Here is a 27,748-nt window from a genome sequence, read left to right as displayed (position 1 = left end):
TAGGCTGGGTATTTTCCTTTTTATTTATCTTTTGAGTCAAATGATCCAGGATTCATTTCACATCTGCCGGAAGGAAAGGAGGGGCGTTTGGTGATTGTGTGTATCTCCATGTGTTTATTGTACTCTGTGATTACACTTCTAGGCTAGACTCTGGCCCAGGAAAGATTTTATTAGTAGTAAAATGTGAACAAAACAGCAAGAAGGATCACTGGGAAGAAAAGCATTCTTAGAAAGTCATAAAGGTGAGTGGGTCTCTGTGCTACACCGACAGCCCTTGTCCTGGTTGGCTTCACTGTCCTCTTCCATTGGGTCAAGATGGCATTTCTGGCTCCATCCCACTTTCCCGGTCCCATCAGTCGAAACTGGTACGGACTACAGGGACCAAAGAAGACCTCGAGGGCCAGCTGGGGATCAGTCAAGAAGAGCCAGGGTATGTTAGGCTTGGCCCCTATGAAGGAGCTCAGCTCATCCATATATGAGATGTAATCTGTTTGCAGAGTATGACTCTGGCCAAACCTGAAGGCAGAAAAACCAAATGATTGTCACAGTTGCAAATGGCACATTAATCCTGTAATTTATGTCTCTTACTCATCACATTCAGTCTGCCAATGTTAGAATCTTGTGAAGGTTTATTTGAAGTTTAGATTTTTCGTAGTTTCAATGCTGCTGGAGTGCAGTAACATAGATCATGTCAACCTTTCAGTTGGAGTGTGGCCTCATGTGACTTAAAGATTGCCACTGACATTTGAAATGTATTTCTCCTTTTTACTTGTATTTACTTCTAGTGGAAGTATTAGCATTAGAAGAGCTCACCTCTGAGACACACCCTTTGATTTGGATAAGGCTAAGTGGGGACTGATTTCTTTTCTCCTCTAGATTTTTGAGCTGATATCTACTCCAGGACATTCACTGATTGTTTTGTTGGAGATTGGAAAGAGTAAAAAAATTTCCTATACAATTGTTTACTTATCAAACAGTGATTTGGAATCTAATTATACTTTCAACAGATTTCAATAGGTAATTCAAAAAGAATTTTCTTTTATGGAATAATTAACCTGAAAAAGTACATTTTGACCTAGCAATATTAAAGGTCATTCTACCTGCTGAATTTGAAAGTGTGTATTGAACTTGGAGGTGAATACTCTCTTTCCCAGAATATTCTAAGGTAGCTGAACTGAATATAAATTTTTATTTGAATCTATAAACAGCAAATTAGATTCTACTGCTCAATTTCCAGCCAGCTAGTTTTCTTTAAAAGAAGGTGACTTGGGGGAAAGACATGGAGCCAGTTCTTAGCCTCATCACTATGGATATTTTGAGCCAGATGAGTCCATGGTTTCTGAACTGCACTTTTGGGTTGCAGGTTGGCTCCAGCACTCAGGTGTCTTACTTACTTGCAGACCTCAGTTATCTCTAAATTTCACATGTTCCCTGGAGGAAATTACTCTTTCATAAGTTTACAGGGGCAGAGAGTGTTTTCCTCACCTAATGTGGATCAATTATAGCCAGAATTAAAAAAAAAAACCTCCAACTGTTAGTTGGCAACATTAAAGACCTTATTGATGTTTTCTATGCATAAGGAAAAATTTAGAATTCGTTTGATTAGCGAGTGTAATTGCTTACCACTTGAGTTTCTTGCCCATTTTCTCATCTATGTCATCCATCATTTCATTTGTAGCTGGCAGGGTGCATGTGTCTGGAAAAAGTATGAGGAGAGAGACACCAAAAAAAGACAATGATGTAGCTGGGTGTTGGTGGCGCACGCCTTTAATCCCATCACTCAGGAGGGAGAGGCAGGAGGATCTCTGTGAGTTCGAGGCCAGCCTGGTCTACAAAGTGAGTTCCAGGACAGCCTCCAAAGCTACAGAGAAACCCTGTCTCGAAAAACCAAAAAAAAAAAAAAAAAAAAAAAAGACAATGATGTTAGTCCTTCATAATGATCAGGATGGAACTCATTATTTATGAAACAAATGCACAAAAAGTGTTTTAATGTCTACCTTAATTCAGCTGTGTGATGTTTTTATTTGTGACTTTGTTTAATAAAAATGTTTTGTCTTATGCAGACTTCTCTTTGGTGTTATTAGCCAAATGAGAATTCACGAATACAGAGACCTGGGAGGTAAATGCACTTGTGGGGATGGAAAAGCCGGCTCATGTGTAATGATCAGAGCAGAGATGTCTGAAGCTTTAAGTTACCCAACCTTCTTGGTGTTTATGTAACATCATGAAGAGCCTGGTCCTCAGCATACCTCTGCAGTACCTCATTTCATATAATGGGGTAATTGTGTTCCTACTTCTTGCCTATATCCTCCCATTAAAATTTCCCTTAAGTAATAATCTGGAACAATAGCTGATGCTAAAGTCCACAGTAAGTAAAGTAGATAATAAGAGGAAGCACAGGATTCCAATGTCAGCATTCAGCTGGATGTTTAATAAGGGATGGCTGAAAACCTTTGACTCTTGTCTTTTTTTTCAGACTTCATCACTTGTTATTGTAACAGTTACCTCTACAACCACAGAAGAAGGTTACTATGATATTTGTGGTGCATGAACACCACCTAGACACTGTGAGCCTCGCAGTCTGCTTGATAGCATCCCATGGCTATTATTTGCCATGTATTTCACTAGAGGGAGAGGGATCAGATTTTTGTTTGTTTGATTTGGAATTGTGGCACAAGTAAGTGATAAGGCAGAGTTCTATGAATATTTGTCAAATGAATAAACAGTGCCCTTTGTTTAATGTAAGTTTTCTAGGTTTGTGAACTATATTCAAACTTCTCATAAAAATTCAGGCTCTGAGCCGGGCGGTGGTGGCGCACACCTTTAATCCCAGCACTCACGAGGCAGAGGCAGGCGGATCTCTGTGAGTTCGAGGCCGGGCTGGACCGACAGCCTCCAAAATAATACAGAGAAACCCTGCCTCATAAAACAAAACAAAAACAAACAAACAAACAAAAAATTCAGGCTCTGAGCACACTGTTGGGCTTTTAAGAATAAAACAATGGGAGTATTGTACAGGAAAGTGTCCTTATTCAAGATTTCATGATAATACTTTTAAATAATCATCCTTCATGGTATATTTGAAATAAAAGCATATGTATCCACAGTATTTTTAGGAAGTTTAAACTCATTCTATGATTTTAATATTTTCCTCATTATAAGTGTTTATCAGTAGTATGCTAGGGGAGTAGTTTTAGCCATTGAATAAGAAGACACATTTCATAATCATGATAATCAGTAGTATTACAGGCATTAAAGCACCATATTTAAGTCACTGCATGTAATAAATATGTCCCTACATTAGAGTTCTTGTAGCCTCTTGAGACTATGTAGTCTGTAGTAGAGAATGAGAAGGGAAGAAGACTTTCAACAGTGTGAGAGAAGCTTGATGTTGACACAGAGGCAATGACAGGTTTCTGGAATGCCCATCACCCCCGGCCCCAGAACCCCTTCAGTACCCTAACACTGCAGTTATCTCGCAGTTGTCTTTATCTTATATAAAATGGTGCAAACTCCTCCAACTTCACTGTCAGAAGGTCAAGACACAGCTTATTAAGTCCCCTCTATGCTTTTGCTTCTCTCTCCATTCCTTGCCACTCCTCTCTTTAATTAAAAAAATATTTCTGGTTATGTATTCAGTGCAGTTCTTTATATTTATGGCTCAATTCATGTTGTTTTAGATGGAATACATAAATCCTGGACAAATTCTCCTCACCAGAAAACCCTGAAACATCTCCTGTGGTAATATCCCCTCCTCATTCCATCTCCATCTGTGAAGTCAAGTTGCATGTCTGTCCTGTTCCCGTTGGATTCCTAGCACAGTCATCAGCTTATAGTAGACAATTATTGCCTATGTGAACAAAAAATAGAATGACCCACATACTTGCAAATACTTTAGCAGCCCAGCGTGCCTGCAGGTCAGCTGTGGGGATGGTAGCACCAAGGGACTGCACAAGGCCAATCACTGCCATGGTTGGTTTCTCTAGTTGAGGAGGGAAGATACCTTTGTACAAGGTGACCTCATTGTTTCTACTTTTGATGATGGAGTCATCCAGGAAGGGGTAGGCATAACCATAGCCTGTTGCGAAGATGACACAGTCAATGGCGTCAAACACAGTCCCATCTTCAAATACAGCGGAGGTCTCTGTGAACTTCGTAATGCTAGGCTTGACAGTCACAGTGCCACACAGGATGCGGGCTGGGAGCTCATCATTGAACACAGGTTCTTTCCTTAGGGGGCTGTGCAGATGTGAGAGGCAAGCACCATTACTGTAATAGTCATTTCTATAAGATTACTGCAACAATCCACACCATTGCAACCATATTTGATCAGTGATGTACCAACTGATGGCCACTAGAGGCTTCTCTCTTGTGGGAATTCCTTTCCCATTTATGAGCATTTCTAAGAATTTTATGTCTGAAATTTTCTTGCCCTTTGAAACAAAATTATATTATGTGTATTTATACACTTTGGAGACTCACCAAATAGATGAGACTAAAAATGAACTCTAGATAGAATGGTTAATTTAATAAAGATTCTAAAACGAGACATCACAGGTTTATTCCTAGCCACATCCCTTACCAGCAGTCACAGCTCTGTATTTGTTTCTCTATGTGTATAACTGGGACAATGACAAAATTGCCCTCATAGGGATATTATCACTGAATGACTAACTACTAAAACAGTACTCAACACAGACAATAACATTGCATATTAACTACGATTATAGCTCGAAGGCCTTACATGGCAAAATTAGATTTTTGAAGATGGGATATCTTACCACCACGTTTGATCTTTTTTCATCAACTTCTTTGTTTTCACAAAAAATTGTACTTTGCCAAAATTATGTCAATGAAAATTTTCAAGAAACATATTTCATGTTGACTTAAGTTTCCTTAGGAGATTCTGGAATTTTCTCTAAGTATTCCACATATGTAGAAACACTGTGAATCTTGATATTTATTTCTGTATTCCCATCTATAACTATGTTCCCCTCTCCCTTTGCCTTATTGAGTAGCTGACAAGTAGATCACAGCATACCTTTTTTCTCTCCTGTTCTCTCAGGGTGGAATGAAAATGTGTCAACTGCAATTTAGTGTCTCTGGCACCCTTTCAAAGGGGGAGCCTAGTTCTGAGAATGAGTGAATTTCCCAAACTGGTTTTTTTTTTGTCTAAATGGTAAAACTCCAATATAATTTGTAGTTATTCTTGTAAGATAAAACATTTTAACTAGATCAAAATTTGAAACTTTTACTACGTTAAGCAAAATCCTAAACAAAAATTCAACATAACTTTTTCTTGAGAGTCAGAACAGTCCTTAAATCTGGGTAGGATAACAGCCTCAGAAGGAGGCTTTGGCTCTTAAATGTGGTATTTAGCATTCTGACTTACAGTTCCTCCTCAGTTTTCCTTAGCATGTTTCTCTAAACAAATGAAAATTTTGGCTAGCATAGGCCAGAGAGGAATATTTTTCTGTGAAATATTTCTTGCCCACCAAATATTTTTTCTTATGAATATACTGATTTTTCTCTCCACAATGCTTCCCTAATTAAAGTGTATCGAGTGTTGTCTGCCAAAGAAGTGAATAAATGATTCTAACTAATTGTATGGGACACATCAGTGCTATCAAGCTCCATTGCTTTATATATTCTGTGCCTTTCAAAATGTGCAGGATGTGGAAGGGAGTGTCCACTCCTGCTCTGGGTCTTCTATTTGCTGAGACACATTGGTTTATAGTACGTTGGTAGATGTTCCTTAAAAGCACAGTAGGTAATCTGAGACTAAAAAGACCCATATTTATAAGTTTTTATAATTTACAAAGTAAATTAAAATGCATATTTATCTTTATAAATATTACTATCTTCAAAGTAGACATTGTTATTGGTATCCTCATTTATCTATAAACATGGATATTTTCAAAAATCCAATTTGGGATTGTTCAGCCCTTAAGTTCCATGAAATGGATTGTAGCTAAATGAATTCTGTTTATCAGGGTGATCTGTTTACCTCATCTGCCTTTCCTTTTGTATCCACAAACATTTCTCGACTAATTTAAACTATGTCATCTGAGAAATTCTAATTCCATTAGGCTCAGGTAGAAATAAATAATCTGAACCAGTGCTTTCCTAGATAGAATGATAAAATACGTAGTATTTGTCATACCCATTTAAAGGCATCAGGCCATAGTTCTCATGCTTAAACCATGTGTTCATCTTCTTGACGTATAGCCAGTCAGAGACAAATGAAGGAAGGACATTCCAGTGCTTTCCTAGATAGAATGATAAAATACGTAGTATTTGTCATACCCATTTAAAGGCATCAGGCCATAGTTCTCATGCTTAAACCATGTGTTCATCTTCTTGACGTATAGCCAGTCAGAGACAAATGAAGGAAGGACATTCCGGAGGAAGGATGCAAAGCGGGTAACATACACCATATCCCAAGGATACCCATCATTCCAAACCCGACTCATGACCCAGGAACCACTTCTGGTGCTGATAATGACCTGGTTGGGAGAGACAGCACAGATTTCAACATCCTTCTATGGCAAATAAGTAAACACAACACTGTTCTCTGGAGGCATATCGGTATGTGTCCCTCAATATCCAGTTAGGAACATTTTCTAAGAGGAGAGTCTAGATGACCATGCTACCTTTGAAGCTAGAGGGAGGCATAAGTTCACTACCCTGAAGAACTTATGCAAGGCTGTTCAAAGAATTGTAACTACGCCACCTGGCATAAGAAGCCTCTATAGCCACCGGTGCTTGGTTTAACTTTTTGTGAGTTTATAGAGAGCCCTAGTAGCTGTGGATAGTGGAAGAGGTTGGGCTGAGTTGGGGAAATAGAGCTAAACAGGTAGCTGAAATTAGATTGAGGATATGTCACATAATTTAATGCTGTTGCCTGTCCCTCCATTTTTCTAGTCTTCCCTGACCATCTATACAGAGCATCTGTTCATACCAAGATATGGAAACTGTCTCAGCCTGCCGAGTCAACTGCTTATCTATTTACTATCTTTCTGATAACTTAGGGGGATTCTTAGTTAAAAACAACAACAAAGCTTTCTTTCCATTCATTTAGGAGTTAACTTATTCAGTATCTGCTTGCTTGAAAATATGCTGAGTTCCTACAGGGTCTACTAGTCAAAACACCTTGAATCCCCTAGAAGCTTTCCATGACTTTGTCAAGGTTAAGTTAGGCTCTCTGTTCTTAATGCCACACCTAATTCCACGAGGAGATGGTTCACATACTGATCACTCCATCTCCACCCACTGATTATTCCTTAAAGTAAAAATCTAGTCTAACCCATATCTTTAAGTTTAATTTAACATAGTTCTGACACAAAATAGTGCCCAGTATTTTCTGAATGAATGAATGAATGAATGCAAAGAGCCAGATCATGTGATGCTTCAGCGTTTTAGACTGGCAAGCAGTGTCTTTCACATGGTAGGTAGTAAGAATATTGTTAAATAAATAAAGACGGATCCTGACTAAGAACTGGTTTGAAAGTTGTTAAAATATAAAATTAGAACAAAAAATGTTTACATACTCACATGCACACTCAGAAATTTTCCTCCATTTTATCAGAGCAAACTTCTTCATACCAAGGAAGACTGTCTTGTCTCTCTGGAAGAATGGGTCACTCAAACGTTCATGATTGGAAGGTCTTATAAAGCAGATGATATGGTATGGAAACCCTTTCTCCAGTCTCCAGTGCTGACTTTATGGCATATTTTCAACCAAGTTTAATTTCCTAAAACCCTCTATGTCACATACCTGTGTAGCCAGACGACTGAGTTCAACAGCAATGTCAGATGCTGAGTTCCCCAAGCCAATCACAAGGATTCTCTTGCCCTGGAAATCTCCTGGGTTCTTATAATCCCGGCTATGCAGGCACTTGCCTTGAAAGTGCTCTAGGCCTAAGTTGATTTTCAAAAATTTGAAGACTTAGTTTCTACACTTAAAAAAAATCCCGTAGTTGAAATGCACTTATCCATTTAGTGAATTTTACCAGTAAACTCCCAAATGATTACTTCTGGGGAATCTTAAAATTTTTGAAATATTATGATTTCCATTAAATAATATTAATAGTAATAAATTTATTAAATACTACCTAAGGGCTAATGCATATGCTATATGCTTAGTCAGTTTTCAACAATTTACTAGCAATATCCTCCCTGGGTGGTGCATGCTATATGTGTTAAAAGATGAAGAACTGGCACAAAGGGAGGAAGGAAGGAAGAAAGGGACAGAGGCAGGGAGGGAGGGAGGGAGGGAGGGACAGAGGCAGGCAGGGAGGGGGGAGAGTGGGAGGGAGGCAGGCAGGCAGGGAGGTAGGGAGGCAGGCAGGCAGGGAGGGAGGGAGGCAGGCAGGCAGGCAGGGAGGGAGGGAGGGAGGCACGGAGAAAGGAAGGAAAAAAGGAATGGAGGGAGTGAGTGAGTGAGGGAGGGAGGGAGAGAACGAGAGAAGGAGCAAGAAAAAATGGGATTAGAGGTCAGGAAGATTTTTGAGTGTATTTATTTCTTTGATCTTTTACATTTTTAGACGGCATCTGTTCTGGCTAGTATTTTTGTCAATTAAACACAGTCTGGGGTCATCAGGGAAGAGTGAACCTCAATTCAGAAAATACTTCCATCAGGTTGGCCTGTAGGTAAGCTTGCGGAACATTTTCTTGATTAATGATTGATATGGGAAGGCCCAGCCTGTAGTGGGCAGTGACACCTCAAGGCAGGTGGTTTTGGACTATGTAAAAATGCAAGTTAATTGAGCAATGAGGAGCAAGCCAATAAACAGTATTCTCCATGATCTCTGTTTAAGTTCCTGCCTCTAGGTTCCTGTCTTGAGTTACTGCTCTAATTTTCCTCCACAGCAGACTATAAACTGTATAATGAAAAAATCCCTTGCAAATTGTAAATGAATATAAAACAAGAATCTTATTGTAATTTTCTGACAGAACCCCATATTTTTGGATATGAGTGTTCAAAGACCCAATATGTATTAAGAGTTAAATTTTCATTATCATCTGTGACATAGCTCATATCTGTCTATCTCTAATTTATAATGTATTTGGACCTTGGAGCTTAGGGAACAAGTTATTATATTTTTCATATCATCAAACATAAATATTTTTCTTTTGGTGTTGTCTTTAAATTATTAAAGACAATTATTGTGGAAAGATATGCTTTAACCTTAGATATCAGCCTAAAAATCCCCTCATTATTATATATATTTCAAGCTTACCAGGAAAAGAATCAGTCGGCATATTGGGGTACACATGATGCCCTGAACAAATCATTACAGCATCAAAGAGCGAAGAGTCTTGCTTCCCATCCTTCTCAGTAACAACCACCCATTGGCCAGTGGCCAAGAAGCTAGAACATTTCTTTATACTGGAAACCAGGGTCTGAAAGAAAACAAGAAAAATGAATTATTTCTATGTTTCTTCTACAATTTTTTCTTAATTTCTTGCAGTATTTTTTCCTTCAGTTTTCTTTCTTCCTCCATCCCTCCCTCTCTTCCTCAGTCCCTCCCCCTCTCTCTCCCTTCCTCTCATTTTTTCTATATAACAATGTCACGATATAAGCATGTAATAGGAGCATGACTAATGTTTATAGATATTACTGCCATAAATCAATGTTATAGATATTGCTTCCATAAATCAAGGCAGTTTTTGACACTTGGCATTCCACAAATAGATGAATGAATGCAATGGGTAGATAAATGTAATAAAAGGACATCTGAGGGCAACTCCTTTTTGAGTCCTCTCCAGATGCAGACAGCTGTTTCTTTATGTCTCAATAAACCTTTCTTTTTGCCATTTAAAAAATTTGAAAAATGATACCTGGAAATTTGAAGTATATATTTGGAACTACACCAGGGAAAACAATTATGTAAATACAGCCTCAAGTCATAATTTTGTCAGTTGTTTCCTCCACTGTATGTGTATTCCTTTCATTTAACACTAATTAATTAAGACAAGGCTTTCAAACAACTATAAAACATTGCTGCCAGTAACAGAAACAATGACTCTAATTCATAAAACTTCTAAGACTCATTAAGGAGAAATATTAAGGACTAAGTGGGTAAAGGGCAGGGCTCCTTTAAGTTGTTACTCTTCCATAATGTCATAATTTCTAACAAAAGCCACATTTGATTGGACAAGGTATAAGTCATTGATATTGAACCCAGAGGAGTCTAAATATGGATTACAGAATTTTGGATCATTTTCAGTCATAAAAGAGTGAGGCAAGGAATTTTGCTGTGATAGTACATCTGTCTTCAGCATTTAAAAAAGTATTTTAAAAGTTTCTGAGAAGAATTGGATGGGGGAGTCCATAAATGCTCTATAGTCTAACAGAACTACCGACTGGGGAGGTGTCACGACACTAGTACATGCTGTTTGATGCTGTGTCTGTCATCTTCTCTGATTCATTCCTATAAAACCATTGGTACTAGGTAAAAAGTCCTACCTCAAACTGTATGTATCTTAAAAGGTCCTTCCTCTGAGCAAACGACTTTATGTATTCCTGGAGCTTGCTGTGGTGCATATAATTTGGGAAATCATCAGGATAGGGGAAGTCTGGAAAACACATCATTTCTTTGGAAGAGTTGGTGAAAACCGACTGGTAAATGCTGGCTCTTCCTTCCTCCGTGTGGTCCTAGGAAGAATAACAAGACTGTAAAATAAAGCTAAGAATGGGCTCCTTTCTGAGACTATCCAATTATTAGTTGATCAACACCCCCTAGTTTTAGATGTCTTTTTCTCCTCTCATATATTACATCCCCACCGCAACTTCTCCTCCCTGGCCCCTCTTCCCCAGATCCACTCCTCCTTTTTTTTTCAGAAGAGGGCAGGCTTCCCAGGGATATCAACCAAACATGACATATCAAATTAGAGTAAAACTAGGCATATCTCTTCATATTAAGGCTGGAAGAGGCAATCTAGTAGGAGCAAAACCCCCTTTAATAATAAAATTTAAAGTTATTTTTGGTTCTCTCCAGTGGAGTCTCACTGGGTATATTATCCACACTTAAGGGCAGACCCCACGCCCAGCTGTAGATGGCTGGCACAAAACAAACTCAATGATTTTGTTCCATGTTGCTCTGTTTGGCTTTTTTTTCTTACTGATCTTTTGCTTCTATATTATGTTTTCTGATCCTGTGTTTTTATGGGTTTTGTTTGTGTTTATGTGTGTGTGTTTCTTCTTCCTTTTAGCCTGATTTTGTTTGTTCCTGTTTGCATTCTAAGAAAAGACAGAGAGAAAAGAAGGGTGTGGAGTTGGGTAGATGGGAGGTACAAGGGATATGGGAGGAGTTGGGAGAGAGGAAAACTTAATCTGAATGTATTATATTAAAATTATTTTCAATAAAATTTATGAAAAAAGTTTTTTCAGATATCAACTAGAAAGCCCTTTACATAGAACTGTACAGAACTGATCTCTTTCCACGTTAATTCTCTTTGCCCTAAGTAATTTCATGTTAGTTCTTATACAATCTCTCAGAATTTTTCTTACTATTTACTATTATCACTAGTTCTGATATCATGCTCATCTTGAAAAGAACAACAAGGATACATTAGTCCAAAGGAGTGTGTGGCTTTTCTCTTAATTGTGGTTGTTACATGGACACTGGTACCCTCTTCACCAGCCACAAGACCTAGTGTGTAAGTGGTTTATCCTCTTTGATGCAATCAGAATCACAAGAATCCCCCCATCCAACTGCAGATTCCTGGGCATCTCTTCAAAATTTTGGATGGCCTGCCTCCAATGCATGGCCTGAGAAGTCTGGGAATTTGTACTTCTATGAAGTTGCAGGGGATACTGTTGTGGCTGGTTCTGAGACTACACTGTGGGAAACTCTGCTCTGCATCCAGGCCTTAACAGCCTTTAACTCATCAGCTCTGGGAACTCACTCTTAAAAAAAACACCAAAAATTCACAAGAAAACACAGGATGTAGAACATGTGTCACTTTTTGGCATTCCATTTTAAAGCCACTGTGTAATTGAAAAGTGGCTTCTTATTGGGAAGCAGTTGGAAGCTAAATTGAAAATAAACATTTCCTCTCTCTTGTGTGAACAGGATGAAGGGTACGCAGGGTGTTGCCTTGAAAACACATCTCAAAGCTGTCAGTCTCTATGTCCCCAAAGCCTGAAGGACTTCTTATGTAACAGAGGGGATGGGTACAATGTCACATTGTTGCTTGATTTAAGACACCCATCTCTCGATCACCTGTCTAGCTTTTGGAAGACTAAGACAGACAGATCTACAAAGGATCATGAGGTCTGTGTCTCTGGGAGGGAAAGGTTCAGCCTGAGGCCTCGGTCTCTCTCCTCAAGTTGAGAATATAGTCTTCCTCTACCCCTGGTTGCCACATTTCTCATAAATTTCTAGGCCCAGATTTTTTGGAAAGACTTGCTTGGGAAATATTTATGGAGGTCAGAAAAAGGGTGAAAGCTCCTGCCTGGCAGGTTCTGGGGTCTGAGCCATTGCTATTCACTCACAGTGCTGTCTGTTGACAGTTGTGAGGCAAGGAGGGGAGGAGATTTCTCAGCTGCCCACTGAAAGGAGGAGGCCTTGTTGTGGACCAGGGACTGGATAAAAATGTAAGACTGCTCTAGAAAAAGAGATGATATGGCCTGGAACTATTTTCAGGTTGAATAAGTCCTTGTGTTTTCCCAAATTGATTCTATATGATCCTAACATGGGAAGAGAACTTAGAATTTTCTTCAGAGACTGTTCTTCAAATAAGAGAGATGTGCACCAACAGACAGTTGCTTCCAGAAGCATGCCTTTTCATTGTTTGGATATGCAAGGTGGTTGAATCTGTCAGGAGGGAATTAAGCTTCAATCTGGATTTAGGCTGAGAGACTGTCCTGGAATTTGAGAGCAACAGGTGTAGGTACATTATCAGCACGTTGTCATTCTGTCTAGAGCTTCAACATTTCCCTCTTCTGCTCTAGGTCGTAAATGGCTTCAGGACATGGCTAGATATGAATTCCAGAATATTCTTTTAGTGTTTTTATCAGTCTGCCTTTACTGTCTCTCATATTTCATATTTGTGCACCAGTTGAATTTCTGTTGATTTAAATATGCTCTCCAGTTCCAGTTTTGGTGTTGCTTCCCTCAACTTGCTTTCTTTTTCTACCTCATCAACTGTTAGTCATCCCTATATCCACCAAACTTCTGTTGTCTTTATTGCCCTAACAGCATACTTGCATACATCATAGTTATTTTTATTTCTATGGCCACTGGTAGTTTTCTCATGTTTCAGTGGCTGGTCCCACATCAATGAACCTATGCTATGGGCAGCACTAATGACTTAGTGGGTTATTTACAAAAGGCATAAAGTTGGGAAGGTTTATAGTGGAGCTGGGAGGGGAATGGGAGGGAGATATGAAATTTTTAAAAATAAAGGAAAATTGTAAGACACTGGCTTCCTAGTGTACTTATTACTGGATGCTATGCCTAACACAGTACTGTATACACTTAGGCTGTATCTATCAAGAAAATATGTGAATGAGAGAGTGAGAAAAATAAGTTCAGATTATTCTGATTCTACTGTTTTCCTTCTTTTTAATCAACCAAAACTGATGTCAATCTATTGCTTGTTTGTTGAGAAAATTTTAATTGCGGTGTATGACCATGTTACCAAACTTGGGTTTATAACTTGTACCCCAAAAAGGCAAGTTCAGCCATCTGTTATCCAGAAGCCAAATGAAACAGCAAAATTAACAGAAAAAAGCAGAAAAGGGAGCTTTAGTCTATGTGACTATTGGGAAGAAGGACAACGAGATCTAGTGGCCTCCTCCAGTTCATCGTACAAGTCCTAAAGTGAAATAAAAGTTTATGCTCATCTAACTAGTACAGGGCAAAGTGGGGTCCTGCCCACCATTGACCCTTCATTGTCTAGGCTTGCATTTTATCATGCATGGTGAGCTAGCAAATGTTAGATGCAGTCAGTACTATTAAATCTCTTTTCAAAGAGACAATGGCTTCCAGCATTTTCCTTCTCCTAGTACGATTTCTGGGAGACATTTCCATTTTGGGTGTCCATTGTTTCACAGCCTGAATGGGAAATATAAATGTCTCCTTAGAATATCTTCATCTTCAGCAGGTCACTTACAGCTTTGAAGACACCAAAGTTCAGCAGGGTCAAACCTGGTTAGTACTTACATGGGAGAAAGTTCTTATTGTAAAACCAAGTCTTTTGAGGACGTGATGTTCTATATGAATGTATGAAACTTAAAACTCATTCACATTTAATCCGCCATTCTTTAAAGCCCATTTGGTTTCCATTTCTTAGAAAAAGCACACAGTGAAAAGTTCAGAGCGATCAGGTTTCTGCCTTCCAGCACACCTTTTGCACAGCAGGGACTTGCAAGATGAAAGCTTATATAACACATTTTTCAAAAATTCCTGCCTGAGTAGACATTGTGCAAAGCAACTTCTCTTAGAAAAGAAAGAAGGCTTGGGAATGAGAAGAGGAGGCTAAAGTTTCAAGTATTTGAAAGTATTCACACCCCTGCCACTGGGACTCTGAGTGAAATGTTGCTTATATACATAACTTGGTAGAAAAGAGACATTCTATCTTGTGGATAACCAGAGTCTGACTTTGTAAACTATCACCTTTTTCTTCCTTACATAAACTTCCTGAGGTGATGATAATATTTAACTCATAGATTTCTTCTCAGATGCTGCCAACATTTCATGGATTGCTGATTTTTTTCTTATGATGTTGGTATTGGCACATTGCCACTACATCCACATGATACTAGGCACTGCTTATAGATCACAAAGGGACTGTACTCTGGAACTGCATTGTGTAGTGATCTATTTCCTTTGACAACATTCACTAAGATTCAGCTCACTGCTACTCTTGAGGAGTTTCTTCTAACTTACGATGATTTTAGTAGCTTTTTATTCAACAAGTTGATAGTAATTTAAGGTTATCTTGTCAACAACTTTTTATCTGAGTTACTTAGGATCACTTATTTTTAATAGAATGTATATAGTCTTTGAATTATGGATCCATTGTCTCCTAGTGAGGTCTGGGGTACCTACCTAGAAACAAACATGATAAAATTTCTGTAGGATAAAATAAAAAAGGGAATTACCTGCATAAGAACTTGACTTTGTTGTTTTATTTCACTGTTACTGAACTTTGGGTAATTAGTCTGTGGCCCAAGAAAGCAGGTATGTTCACCTGTCCTCAACAAGTCAATTAGGCTAGCCAGATTAATAGCAAAAATCAGAAAAGGGGAAGGTCCAGTTATCCCACCACTCCAGTTCATCTCCAGGGTCCTAACCTGAGACTGATATTTAAATGGAGGAACAACCTTATACACATTTAAGCAGTTCAGGTCAAGGCATGGTCCCACCCACTGTTGACCCATCATCTCTGTAATGTTGTAAAGCTCTTTCCTCTACAGAAGAACTTCCTTCCTGAATGACCCGGGCTTTTCTTCTCTCAGCTTGAGATCCTGGAGAAATCCTAAATTCCTAAGATTCACTGTTTTAATAATCTGATAACTAAAGTGCCTCTTAGAATATATTCAGTTTTTCTAGACTAGTTCTATTTTATACCTCATGGTCAGATTGTTTTCATCATTACCCCATGGAAGCTATTGCTATCAAATGAGCTCTTGCTTATTTGATATCAAAGTGTTGTGAATTTAAGTTATCATTTCCTCCATCAGCAGACTGGAAGCCACTCATGTAGAAAAATGATTATGTCACATGTTTCTTATCCTACTCAATAGTATAAAACAGACACACCCAATGCTGGTGTAGTTTTTAGCTGTTACCGATGAGATTGTAGACAGTCATGTTATTCTAAGCTGGTAACACTTCTCTGGGCAGATATAAAGAAAATGGAATTCTCTAAAAATAATGGAAAATAAAATTTCTGACTATATATCTCATGCAATACTTTGCATTTAACAGGATCAATAGCTACAGAAAAGTCTCATGAGATGAATACATTATGAATTCTAAATTATTACTAAAATCTCTATCAGAGGAAATAGTATTTTTTGTTTTTTGCAGATGGGAAAGTACTGAGATGGAGACAGAGAAAGATGGTTACATGATTAGTGTCATTGATACACTCTCTTTGAGCCAAAAAAAATGTATCACTTGCATGCAGTCACATTGACTGGAAAACTCAAGACAGAAAAGCTAAGAGTGCTCCTAGGTCTGGATTTGAAACTTAAATGCTATATTTATAATGAACATTTCATGGCCATATTGTTTCTAAGACTAGGTGGCAGAGATCATAATTTTTCTCTTCAGATTTAGAATTGGCAGGCAACCCAATAACCACACTCACAATCAACATTTGTAATAATTTATAACTGCTTAGAGAGGCACAACTAGTCAAAAATCATATCCTGTTGGAATTGCAAGGCACATTATAGGTAACCTAATTTCCAGTCTCTGCGTTTGACAGATGAGTACCTGAGTTCCAGAGTGTGGTAGTTACTTTCCCTTAGATCTGCCTACAAAACCTGAATTGGAAATAGAACTCAGAATTTGATTCTAGTCAATATTTTTCAAACTGTTTCATTGGGATTTAAAAGGAATGAATGTTAGAATCTTTGCAAGTATATACAAAGGTGGCCATGTATTATTTTTAGCTGGTTACTGACATTAGCACTCTATCACTTGGAGAGCTGTTCTCCACCAGATAGGTCATCGTATTGATGAGTGAGAGACTAGAAATACATCACAAAGTGATCTGCTTTCTTTGAGGACATACTTTAAGTTTCAGCTGAGTTCAGCCCTGCTGGTGTGCAGTAACTTTGAGTGAACCAATATTATTTTGAGAGAAGAGGTAAAACTTAACTTTCTAGACCTGGGGCTTTTGTGATATGGTTTTCTTGTTTGAATGAGAACTGATCAGATGTGATTTTCAATGGAAACCATCTTTCTACCTCTTGTGTCCTAGAGATGGACCACTTACCGAGAATTTCCATAGGCCTCCAACATCGTTGCTCCTTTCAAAGCAGACAGGCTCCATCCCTTCCTCCAGGCAGCACCGTACTGCAGCCAAGCCACTCACACCAGCTCCGACAATGGCCGCTCTCTTGCCCATGATAGATGGTATGAAAAAAGTCTTCAGAAAAAGTCTTTTGACGAGTAGGGGTTTTCAGTTGAATTATTGGTCAAGGTTTATGTGTCAAGATCTCCACCTTAACACCAGAAGACAAAGGAGTGTATTAACAGTGTGTGTTCATTACAAACAATTCTAGTGTAGGAAGACACTAACCCTGCCTTCTTCTGATTACTCCTTTCTCTAGGAAATAACCAAGTCAGTGACTGCCATAGCAGGCAGCACCGTGAAGATCACCAAACTACTTCCCAGAGTTTCAAATGAGGCTTCAGTAGCTTGAAATTCAAAAATTATTTTTCTACTAGTTCAGAGTTAAATACAAGGTTCAGAACTAGAAATGTACCTCCTAGGACAAACCCATTGCATCAAATCAAATGCCGATTGTCTGGTTTTAAGGGCTTTTACCTCTTAACCAACCACTTTTTTCCTCTCCCCAGAGAACCTCCAGCTCTCCAAAATGTAGAAGAGAATGGCTTTTAAAGTCAAAATTGAGAAAGTGGGTGGTGCTATTTTTCTTAAAGCAAAAACTCCTTTTTCTTTGTATTTGTCACGGTGCAGGTAAAGCTCCACTAAAACCTGGAAGAGAGGGATTGAGTGCAGAAGGAATAAGAGAAGGACCAGGAGGGTATGAGGGAGCAAGTAAGAAAGGAATGGAGGAAGGACATGAATGGGGGCCCTGGCCTTGGGCTCTAAAAAATACAATAGTGACTGATATGGTCACCAGGGTGTAAAGTGAAACCCCTGGGAGATTAAGTGACCAATAATTCTTTTATTTGTTCTTGCTTTGAAATCACAGAAAATGTAAACAAAAGCTAAGCACCTGAACCATAAGAGTTTGTTGTGCCAACAGTGTGTGTGTGTGGGGGGGTCGAGTTCAAACTTCTTGATTTGAGTTGCTGATTTAATTCCTGTAGAAGGCCAATTTGTGAAACTGGCCATTGGAAAGAGCAGGAGTCCAGCTCTGACCCTCTGCCGTCTCCCCCCTCTAGTCTTTATGACTCAGGAGGTAGTCCAGAGGAGAAGCAATTAGCTTCTCTGCAGTCTCATTTCCACCAGGCCTTGTCTTTACTGAGTGCTAACTTTACTGATATGTTTCACAGTGCTCTCAATCACTGCATAACTTGCCCCATCTCAACACTTAGAGTGTGGGTTCTCATCTCAGAGGCCCCATCGTGCTTGGCTTCTTATTTCTTCTGTCTAGAGCTAACTAAGCAAATGGCAGAGACTCAGAAAGTGCATTTTCATTTAAGTGGCTGTTAGGAATGTAGGGATTTTAGGGCACTTTGAAATGAAAGAGCTCCCACTTTTATTAGGGTGTTAGAAAACTGTGAAACCTCCAGGATTCCTCTGGAGAGGTGATTAGGAGTTCTTAGGGGAGATGAGATCACACAAACTACCTGGTGGATCTCTGGCTCTCTGGGGACTTCATCTCCCGTTGTCAAGCTCCATGGGTGATTTGCAGCATGGCTGTCATACATGGCAGGGTGTGGACAAGCTCTTCACTGGCCTGTTGACTGGTTTCTCTGGCCAGGGGATTAGGACTTTCTTTTAGGGAGTCTGGGGAATTCAAGTGTGGAAAGAGCGGTGTTTGCCAGACAAGCTGATTATTGTAGAATTTGTGAGAGTTTGGGGGAGAGTCTCTAGACAATTTTACATTATCTAATTCTTGTATTTGTACTTTGATGACCCTAAGAGAACATTGGGTACCCAGAACCATAGTCAGAGGCCTTGATTTATTGTGACTTCACATCTCTGGTCTTTACTCCCCCACTGCTGGATCACTCACATTGCACTGCACAGACCCTCCTCCCTTGCTGGGGCTGTATCTAACTGGCTCTGTTTTAGCTCGGGCACAGCAGAGAGGACAGGAAGACAGTTTAGCCTTGTCTTTCCTGCAAGTTTCCTTCAATTAGCCAACATCCATATAACCCTTGACCTTTTAGTGCCTCCTTCTTCAGTTAGGTGAGAGGAGGGCTGGGACCAAATAACTCCATTAGGAGGTTAGGGCAGAGCAGTACAATTCCTCTTCCTCTTTTCCACCTTGTGTTCTTGATACCACACTGCCCTGTCAGATGAACTTTGGCTCAACTCTGTTCTTTCTATGGTGCTCCTTTGCCTTTGGCAGTAAATTTCCTGTCTCAGGTCCTACGCATCATTTGGAAGCTCTAATGACTTCAAGAAACTAATTTTCCTAAATGATTAAATTTATGCTGTTCCTCCCTAGAGATCAGAGCATACACAATCTTTCTTGCTTCCTGATCTCCCTACTTCCTGGCACTTACCTGTCTCTGTGATGTCCAGTACTGCCTGCCACTCAACCACATTCTTTCTTATCTCCCCACAAGGGATCGTTCTCCTTCCTGTCACAGACCTGTACAGTGCCTCTTGGGAGAGTCATTTAATCTATGCAAAATTCACTGTTCAATAGAAAGTTTCTTAGCATTTACAGGTCTTGTTTCTAAGACCAAATGCTATGCTCACATCAATAGCTATATATTTTTAGAAGGTTTCATAAGTGTAGATTATTATCCTGTTGGGCAGATTTCCCATTTATTGTCAGATTCTAACATGTCTGCTCTTTTTTTTCTGTTTTTGGCACACAGTAAAGAATTGAATATTCTTAACTTTATAGCACTTTTGAAATGTTTCCTTTAGTTTTTATGCAAAGGGGATTTTATTGTTTCTATATAGATGTGTTAAAAAATTAGGGCTTTTGTTTTTTGGGCTATTATAAAATGTATCTCGTTGAGATATAATTGATACATAAAATCCGTATTTCAAGGTATACAACACGAACTTTTCGCTGTAATATACAAGGTGAAATGGTAACAGGCAGGCTAACCAACATATTTATCACGTCACACGATGACCTTTGTTTTTCTATAGCTGAAAACATTTAACATCTCCTGTCTTAGCAAATTTTAAGCACATGATAGTTACTCTAATGATAGTTAGCATGCTATACCCTGGATCTTCAAGACACACCCGTGCCACTTAACTGAGCTTTTACTTGTGAACAACATTATTCCCTCCTTCCAACTCCCAAGCTCCTGGCATCCATGCTTCTGCTCTCTGCTTCACTTGGGATCCCTTCTTCAGCTTCCACATACAATGAGGATTAGGAGTATTGGTCTATCTGTTCTTGGCTGATTTCAAGGCAATAATGTGTTTCAGATACCTCTGTGTAATGCAATGACCCTGTTGCAGAATCACACCACCTTTTCTTTATGCATTTGTTGATGGGTAGTTAGGCTGGTTGTGTATATTGGCTCTTGTGAATAAAGTAGCAATGGATGACTATAAAATGCAGATATTTCTTCAATATCATTATTTCAATTCTTTTGCATGCATACTGGTAAATGATCTGACATGGTAGATTTTTAATTTTTTGAGGAATATTCATTCTGCTTCTATAATGGCTTTGCATTTCACTGGACAATGGATCAGGGTTTCTTTTACTCCTTCCACATGATTTCCAACTGTTGTGACTTACTTTGTCATTTGGAAACAGCAATTGTTAACAGATATGAAGTAATGTCACATTTGGGGTTGATTTGTGTTTTATTGGTAATTAGTGATATTAAATACTTAGTTTTTCTTTATTTTTGAGAATTCACACATGTGTACAATGACTTATGATCATGCCTACACCTGATTCCCCATGCAGTGTACCTGCTCCTATAATGTTCCCTCACAACTTCATGTCTTTTTTATTTTTTTATTGTCTTTTTGGATAACCTACTAAGTCCAGTTGTTGATGCCCAAATGTGCATGAGTGTGGGGCCATCTACTAGAGCACAGAAAATCTGCTAACTCTCATACCCTCAATAAAGAATGATTCCCCCTTCCCTAGAAACTGTCTGCTTCCAATAACATCACTATAGAAGGGATGGAGCCTAGAGATTATCTTTACCCCATCTATGATGGATTTGCCTGGTTTGCTCTTGTGTAGGTCTTATAGGGTTAACTGTTATAATTTAAAAAGCAGTGCACGAGAGAAAGACACCATGTGACAGAGCTCACTTGGAGGTTTTTTTTAAAATTAGGGTAAAGGGAATGGGAAAAGGATGGAGAGGAAGGGAGACTGGCTTCTGGGAACAGGATAGTAGAAGAGAAAAGAGAGGCAGATAGAGGGGGAGGGAGACAGAGAGACAGGAAGAGAAGCAGAGGGCGGGGGGGATGTGGGCAGGGCCCTTTTAAAGGAACATAGTGAATGTACACAAGTGGTGCCTTTAGTGACTGCAGCTGAGGGCATGTCCTGTCAGAACCCCAAGGGAGGGCCAGTACAGATGCCTGAATACTAACAGTAACCACAGATGTTGTGAATCTATGATTTTGATAGCTATGTAATGTCCATAAGACAGGAATTCACAGGACTCACTCCTCTCTGTTGTCTGGTCCTAACATTCTTTCTGTCTCCTCTTCTGTGGTGCTTTTGGAGCCTGAGTGGTGGTGGTGATAGAGGTGGTGGCAGCGATGGTGGTGGTGGTGGTGGTGGTATTATGGGGCTAACACAGATGTCCTGTTTAGAGTTGACCATTCAGTTTCTTATTCTCAGCTCATTGACTTACTAGTTATGCATCTTCCCATTGACTGCTGTCCACTACAAATACAACAAGAAGAAACAAACAACCAACCTTCCCTGAGCAAAGCTGAGAGCAGTTCAGGTCTTTGGGTAGAAACAGAAATATTTAGAAGGCAACTTAGCATGGGATTAATCATTACTTTTCTCTGGTAGTGTGCATAGTGCCTATTGGAACAATGAGAGCCAGCTAGATAGAGAGAAAGCTACCGGTTGAGTATTGGCTGGGTTTCTCTATGTTCTATGACCTAGGACTAAGATACGTATGTTTTTGCTATTGTTGTTTCTTTCTTTTTTTAAATTTTGTTTCAGGTTCCTTTACTCGGTTTTAAATTAGATTGTGTTATGTTTTCCTACTGGGTTGTTTGGCTTCCCTCTTTAATATGGCTCGTTATTGCCTTGTCCTTGCATGTACATTGCAAATATTTTCTCCCATTCTATTTTTCTGTTAATTATTTCCTTTGCTATATGAAAGCTTTTGTTGTAACCTGTGTCCTTTTCTTTTGTATACTGTGTTACAAAAATTCCTGACAATTTTCCTAAACAAGACCTGGACATTCACAATATCAGTAGACATGTTATCACAAAATGAAAATCTCATGGTATCCCACCCTTAGACAAAGAATTACAGGCAAGTAATGACTGTGGATAGAAGGAGTATTAGCCTCTTCTAGGGACAAGGCTCCTAATTGATTACTCAGTACAAAGTGGCCACCCTTGAAATAATATACATTAAAACAACAGAAATTGAGTCAGCAGGTTGTAGTGTGTGTGTAACAATAATAATGATAAGTAGACCATCAATTTGAAAGACAGATGGGGGAACATGGGAGGTATTAGAGGGAGAAGACCTAGATGGGAGGAGTTGGAGGGAAGAAATGGAAAGGGAAAAACTATGTAACTATTTTAATTAAAATATATTAAATAAAAATCACTAAGAACAACATCTAGAGGCATTTTCTCCTAATTATAAAAATAGTTCCACGTCTTGTACTCAAGTCATTAATTCAGTTTGCATTGATTTTTTTGGTATATGCTATGTGGTAAGGTGTCAATTTCTTTCTCTTTTTTTGGCATATGGATATTCAGCTTTTCCAACACCATTTGTTGAAGAGATTATCCTTTGCCCATGTGCCAAGTGTCCATGACACTTATGTCAAAGATTAATTTACTATACAGGTATGGCCTAATTTTTGGTCTCTGTTCTGTTGGCCTATGTATGTCTTTAGTGTTTTCTTCTTAAGATTGCCTTGACTATCTTTGTGTTTTTATGATTTAGAAATTTTTAAAATTCATTCATCTGTTGGTTTGCATCTAGTTTTGCTTAATGCCTTGGATATTGTGAGTAGGGTAGTTTGCTAGCATTTTACTGAGGACTTTTGTGTCTGAATTTATCAGTAGTGCTTGCTACCTAGTCTTCTTACCCGAGTTGGATTCCTAGTATCTACTGAGAGGACCGATTCCTGAAAATTATTCCCTGACCTCCGCAAAGGTGCTGTAGTATGCATACCCCATGTCCACTACACAAAAATAAATATATGAAAGTAAAATATCCTTTGTGGAGGAGGTAGCATTTGAGACGGGTTTAAAGAATGCTTGCAGGTTTAGTTATTATCTCTCAACTTCAAGCTTGTTATTTTATTCTCTGCTTTAAGAAGCCAGGCAGTAATCCTTATTTTTCTTTGGCAGTTGGCTCCTTGCCTGGGGAGTCTCAAAGGCTGAGAAAGAAGGATCTTTCTCCTTCCAGTTTCTATGAGCATTTCTGCCATAAATGTCATCATCCCAACTACCTTGCCGATGCTTTAGGTAGATTTAGTTACAATTACAGTTATTCCCCCAATCCATAGAACTAATCTCTTCATGTTGCCTCAGAGACACTAACACGAACCATCTGGCACACTTCTCAGAGTTGATGTACTAGCTCTGCAAGTTCCCTCTAAGACTTTTAGTCTTTAATATTTCCATTTGGTTTCCTTGTGAGTGTGAGTCTTGGTCTCTTTCTCTTCCTTCTCACCCCCCCGTGTGTGTGTGTGTGTGTGTGTGTGTGTGTGTGTGTGTGTGTGTGTGCTTTTGGGCCAGAGGACAGCCTTGGATATTGTTCATCAGATGCTATCCCACATAGATCTCTTAATGGTCTGGAACTCTTCAAGTTGTCCAGGTGAAGGTGGGGTTTAAATGAGTTCACCAGGCTCAAGATAAATGATAAATAGGTGTTTTATTAGGGAAAGACTTACACAGATAAGACTTCCTATTCCAGAAGATGCAGTCTCTGCCCTTCCAATGCTTTTTGTAACTTAAAAGAGCAGGCGTTAGCCCCTCCTCTATCTTAAGGGGTAACATCTGTACCAGAAACCATGCCCAAAGGGTGTGACCACTACTACAAGATGCCCCTACAATCCAAGCTGGCCGGCTAGCACATCTCAGGAACCTCAAGGGTATGCCTGTTTTTGCCTCTCCAGAGCTGGGATTATGAGCATGTGCTACCACTCCTTGGCTCTTCTGTATAGTTTCTGGTAGTCAAGCTTGCCCAGCCCAGAACCTGCTCCTTTTGGTCTCAATCGTCCTGGGAGTGTCAGTGCCTTCTGTGGTTCACACCTCTGATGTTCTGGCCTGTCTTTACTACAGAGTTCTCTGATACCCTGTCAACAGTTCTCTATACGATATTCTTATAGTGAAATTCTATCTTCTCAGGGGATCACAGTTCTGAAGTTGGTACTAGGAATAGTCCAAGTAAATAAGATACAATGTTTGACATGTGGAGACCTGTTTGGTTAAATTCTTCATTTTGTATCCAGTCCTGAGTTTCTTGAGCATTGTGAAGTCAGAAACAGAAACTTACCATCTGTTCTTGACTGTGAAGTACTACAGCAGTCATGGGCCAGATGTAAAGAATTTCTTATTTCCTGGAGCTTCATGACTAAGTTTGTTGAAAGTCAAAATGCATCTCAACTTTTTCATTCATTGGCATTACAAGGTAACTGAAAATACTAAGTTCTGTCAAGCATTCCAATAGCACTGATACTCTTGGGTCAATCAATTTGAGCTTCTTTTGCTAGTGAGTGTGTCTGATGACACTGTGGTAACCCCACCTGGGACAGTGGTTACAAAGGGACTGTTGTTCTCTTTGAGATTTTCCCCAGTCTGTCCATCAGGAGAGAGAATCATAACCAGAGACAGATTTCAACCTGCTTCTAGGGAACACAGGAAGCACAAAGTCTGACCTGGGAAGAAATGTAGCCAAAAAGCAGGTTTGAAAGATGCCTGGATTCCAGACAGGCAAATAATCCTAAAGATACACACGGAGGTGGATTTATTCATGGACCAATCTGTAAACCATATTGTTGATCTGCAACACAGTTACAAGAGAAACTGGAAAAACAGGTTAAACCATATTGGGCAGCACCTCATGTATGATTTAAGCAGAGAAAGGCGTAGCAGAGAATGACTTTGAGCAGAAGTGTTGTACCTAAAGGTTCACTTCAGAAAGGCAAACATGGGAGGGACTCCAGATGTGGAGCGTCCCTGCAAGAATCCCCAGCAGGAAAGTGAAACTCAAGAGGCAAGAAGGAAAACTTGGTCCAGCTAAGATTTTTAATGCTGGTTCAGATTTCAAGAGTCTGACACCAGGCAGTTTATTGTGATCATATTTAGCCACAGTACAATTTTTGAAAACAAAAGCTTCCTGGTGTAATGCAATCCCTGATATCCAAGGAGACATAATTACATCAAAACTCAACTCAAAGTGCATGTGACCATGAAGGTGGGTTCTACAGCTTAAGGGTTTAGGATCTGGTGTGGTCTCTGACTGAGATAGTGTGGAGGTTGCTAGGCTATAAAGTACATATGACATCTCCCCTAAGGATAGCTTCTATTGACTGAGAACTAAAGATACATGTCTAGGGAGGGGCAGTTGGGGATTTGGGTCAGGTTCTACAGATAGCTAAGATCACCAAGTTATTAACAACATCCACTCCCAGATTTCTGGGCAAAAAGCAGATATTTATGTCTGGTTCCTCTGGTGTTTGTCTGTGAGCACAAGGACCTGGTGCCCTCTACATATGGGCTGTGGCTGCAGATCTGAATAATGATAGCTAGATCTAATATATACTCTTTTTCTTCTTCATTTTCAAATTCTATGGTATAGACATGATATTTTCTTCTCTATCAATTTATATTTGCATATTGAATACTTTCCTCCAACAGAATATAACCGTAGGGCAGGAATAATTTCTATCTAATTCACTCTCAAGTCTCCTAGTCCTAGAATAGGTTCACAATATGAATTCAAAGTGTAAACTTTGACTTCTTTAACATTTTTACTAAAAGATTTAGACTGGGAAATATGATAATAATTTTGGAGTTAGGAATTGGCATAGGAGAGCTATGTGTAGCAGAACAGAGTCTGAGAATTAAGCAGATTAAATCAACTGTTTCTGCTTATTGGATGCTGAATGGGATAAAGACTGAGGAAGAAGAGGTTGGGGGAACACCTGGACCTGCCATTTTTAGTTTACACAAGCTTGAGAATAGATGACTACAATCACCAGTCATTCTTTCACTCAGAGGAATTTCAACCTTTGGTTTTGCTTCCCCTAAATACTGATCTGTTGCACATCAAAGTGGAATATGTGTACCTACCATAGACGTGGCCCAGAAGGCCTCCTCCTTTGGTAATTTGGTAGCTGATGCAAACCTTGCATCTCTACCCTTATTAAGGCTTTGATAGACAGGCTGGATTAGCCCATTCTGGTGACCTTGAGAACATACAGTTATTAAATGTAATCAGCCAAGGACCAAAGCTCTCAGAAGCCTCTGAACTGAGGTCACCTGTGTCCTGGGTGCTGCCAGACAATGGCTGGGTTTGTCAGAGGTGCTAAGTAAATCTATTCCTTGTACCCCAGGACTTCCCTAGTGTCTAGTTTTGGACTGAGGGTTCCTTCTATGACCTTGTCAAGTCTGTATTCAGTTGTTTGGAAGTCTAGAATGTTTCCCTCCCCTTTGTCTTTCTTTCATTTGGTATCGGGCTGACTGCTTCTCCTTGCCTGTCACCACTCCCTGGCTTCTCCAGCTCACATTTGACATATTTCATCCTGGTAAAGCTCTAGTCTAGAGCATCTCAGCATATTTCTTGGAGGACTCCATTCTTACAATATACATACTCTTTCTGATTTTACTGTTACTGGGGCTTGAACCCCATTCTGATGCTCATGCCATTTCACTGGGACTCTGATTCTCTGGAACCATGCTTGGTTCTTAGCAGTGTTTCTTTTTCTACATTCAGGAGCTAGATCTTTCTGTCAATTTGTTTATGGCTAGAATTCTGTGAGCTAGACAGAGCCTTAAGCTCCACTAGCATGCCTTTCTTCTTACATAATGGCTATGGGTTCAACTGACCCTCTTTATGTAGCACTGGTCTTGGAATCCACAAAAAGTTACATGTACTCAATAATTAGAGCATCAATAACTGATATGAGACGTTGAAATGTTTTGTCTCTAGGGAAAGAGGTATTTGCAACTCTTATAAGGAATTCTTAGTAGTAATAAATTATAGATCCTTGCTTAATATTACTGTGAAAACAGAGGAGATATGGGTGTGCAAGGAATGCAATAACAGCAAACTATTCCAAAGATTACAGAAACTGAAAGGGAAATAGTAACTTCTAAGTGTCAGGGACCATTTGGACTCTCTACATACCTCTGTCACAGGTTCAATACAGAACTGAGGCTTTAATATATCAAATACCCACCTGATTATATAACCAACAGGAGGCTATACATTTTCACAGGAGAAGTATTATTACAGCTTAATCCCTTTCAAAGTTGCAGATCAACTTACCTTTCTGCATAGCCTTTTATGTTCAGGTCCTCATTCACAGGAAACCTGGTAACTCAATCTGTGGAAGGGAGTTGTGAATACAGTTGGTACAAAGGTCTTCAGTAGGCATTTTGACTACTATGGGATAGCTCAGAATAAGAAGGGGTGGTCAGAATTTCCTCTATTGCTCTTGTGCCAACCCAAGGGGACAGTCAGGGGAATTGAATGTTCAGACCACT

At 39.3% G+C, this 27,748-nt stretch overlaps 1 protein-coding gene across 4 annotated transcripts; it reads right to left on the bottom strand.

Annotated features, from left to right (window-relative positions):
* Positions 1–27,748, bottom strand: LOC101824953 (putative dimethylaniline monooxygenase [N-oxide-forming] 6). Of its 4 annotated transcripts, XM_040738681.1 has the most exons (10): positions 17,518–17,803; positions 16,963–17,191; positions 10,472–10,660; positions 9,243–9,405; positions 7,778–7,920; positions 6,346–6,506; positions 6,164–6,202; positions 3,884–4,239; positions 1,624–1,696; positions 1–516 (listed from the first exon to the last, which is right to left on the bottom strand). In XM_040738681.1, the coding sequence occupies exons 2-10, from the start codon at positions 17,092–17,094 to the stop codon at positions 171–173; spliced, it is 1,602 nt and encodes a 533-aa protein (XP_040594615.1). In that variant the 5' UTR covers positions 17,095–17,191; positions 17,518–17,803; the 3' UTR covers positions 1–170. The 4 variants fall into 4 exon arrangements, with proteins under 4 accessions (XP_040594615.1, XP_040594616.1, XP_040594617.1 ...); XM_040738682.1 differs by lacking the exons at positions 6,164–6,202; positions 17,518–17,803 and adding an exon at positions 27,531–27,748 and having other exon boundaries at positions 6,307–6,506; XM_040738683.1 differs by lacking the exon at positions 6,164–6,202 and having other exon boundaries at positions 4,004–4,239; positions 6,307–6,506; positions 17,518–17,806.

This window comes from Mesocricetus auratus, unplaced genomic scaffold (genome assembly GCF_017639785.1).
Source record: "Mesocricetus auratus isolate SY011 unplaced genomic scaffold, BCM_Maur_2.0 Super-Scaffold_100676, whole genome shotgun sequence".
Taxonomy (NCBI): domain Eukaryota; kingdom Metazoa; phylum Chordata; class Mammalia; order Rodentia; family Cricetidae; genus Mesocricetus; species Mesocricetus auratus.
Note: the sequence above shows the minus strand (reverse complement) of the source record. Positions and strands in the feature narration are given on the sequence as shown.

Excerpts from the sequence above, each read along its gene's own strand:
- LOC101824953 (XM_040738682.1), bottom strand. The coding sequence starts at position 17,094 with ATGGGCAAGAGAGCGGCCATTGTCGGAGCTGGTGTGAGTGGCTTGGCT. Across the intron at positions 6,507-7,777 it reads TCAGTCGTCTGGCTACACAG|GTCATTATCAGCACCAGAAG; the intron begins GTATGTGACATA and ends TCTCCCAACCAG. Across the intron at positions 4,240-6,306 it reads GGCCTGATGCCTTTAAATGG|CCCCCTAAGGAAAGAACCTG; the intron begins GTATGACAAATA and ends ACATCTGCACAG.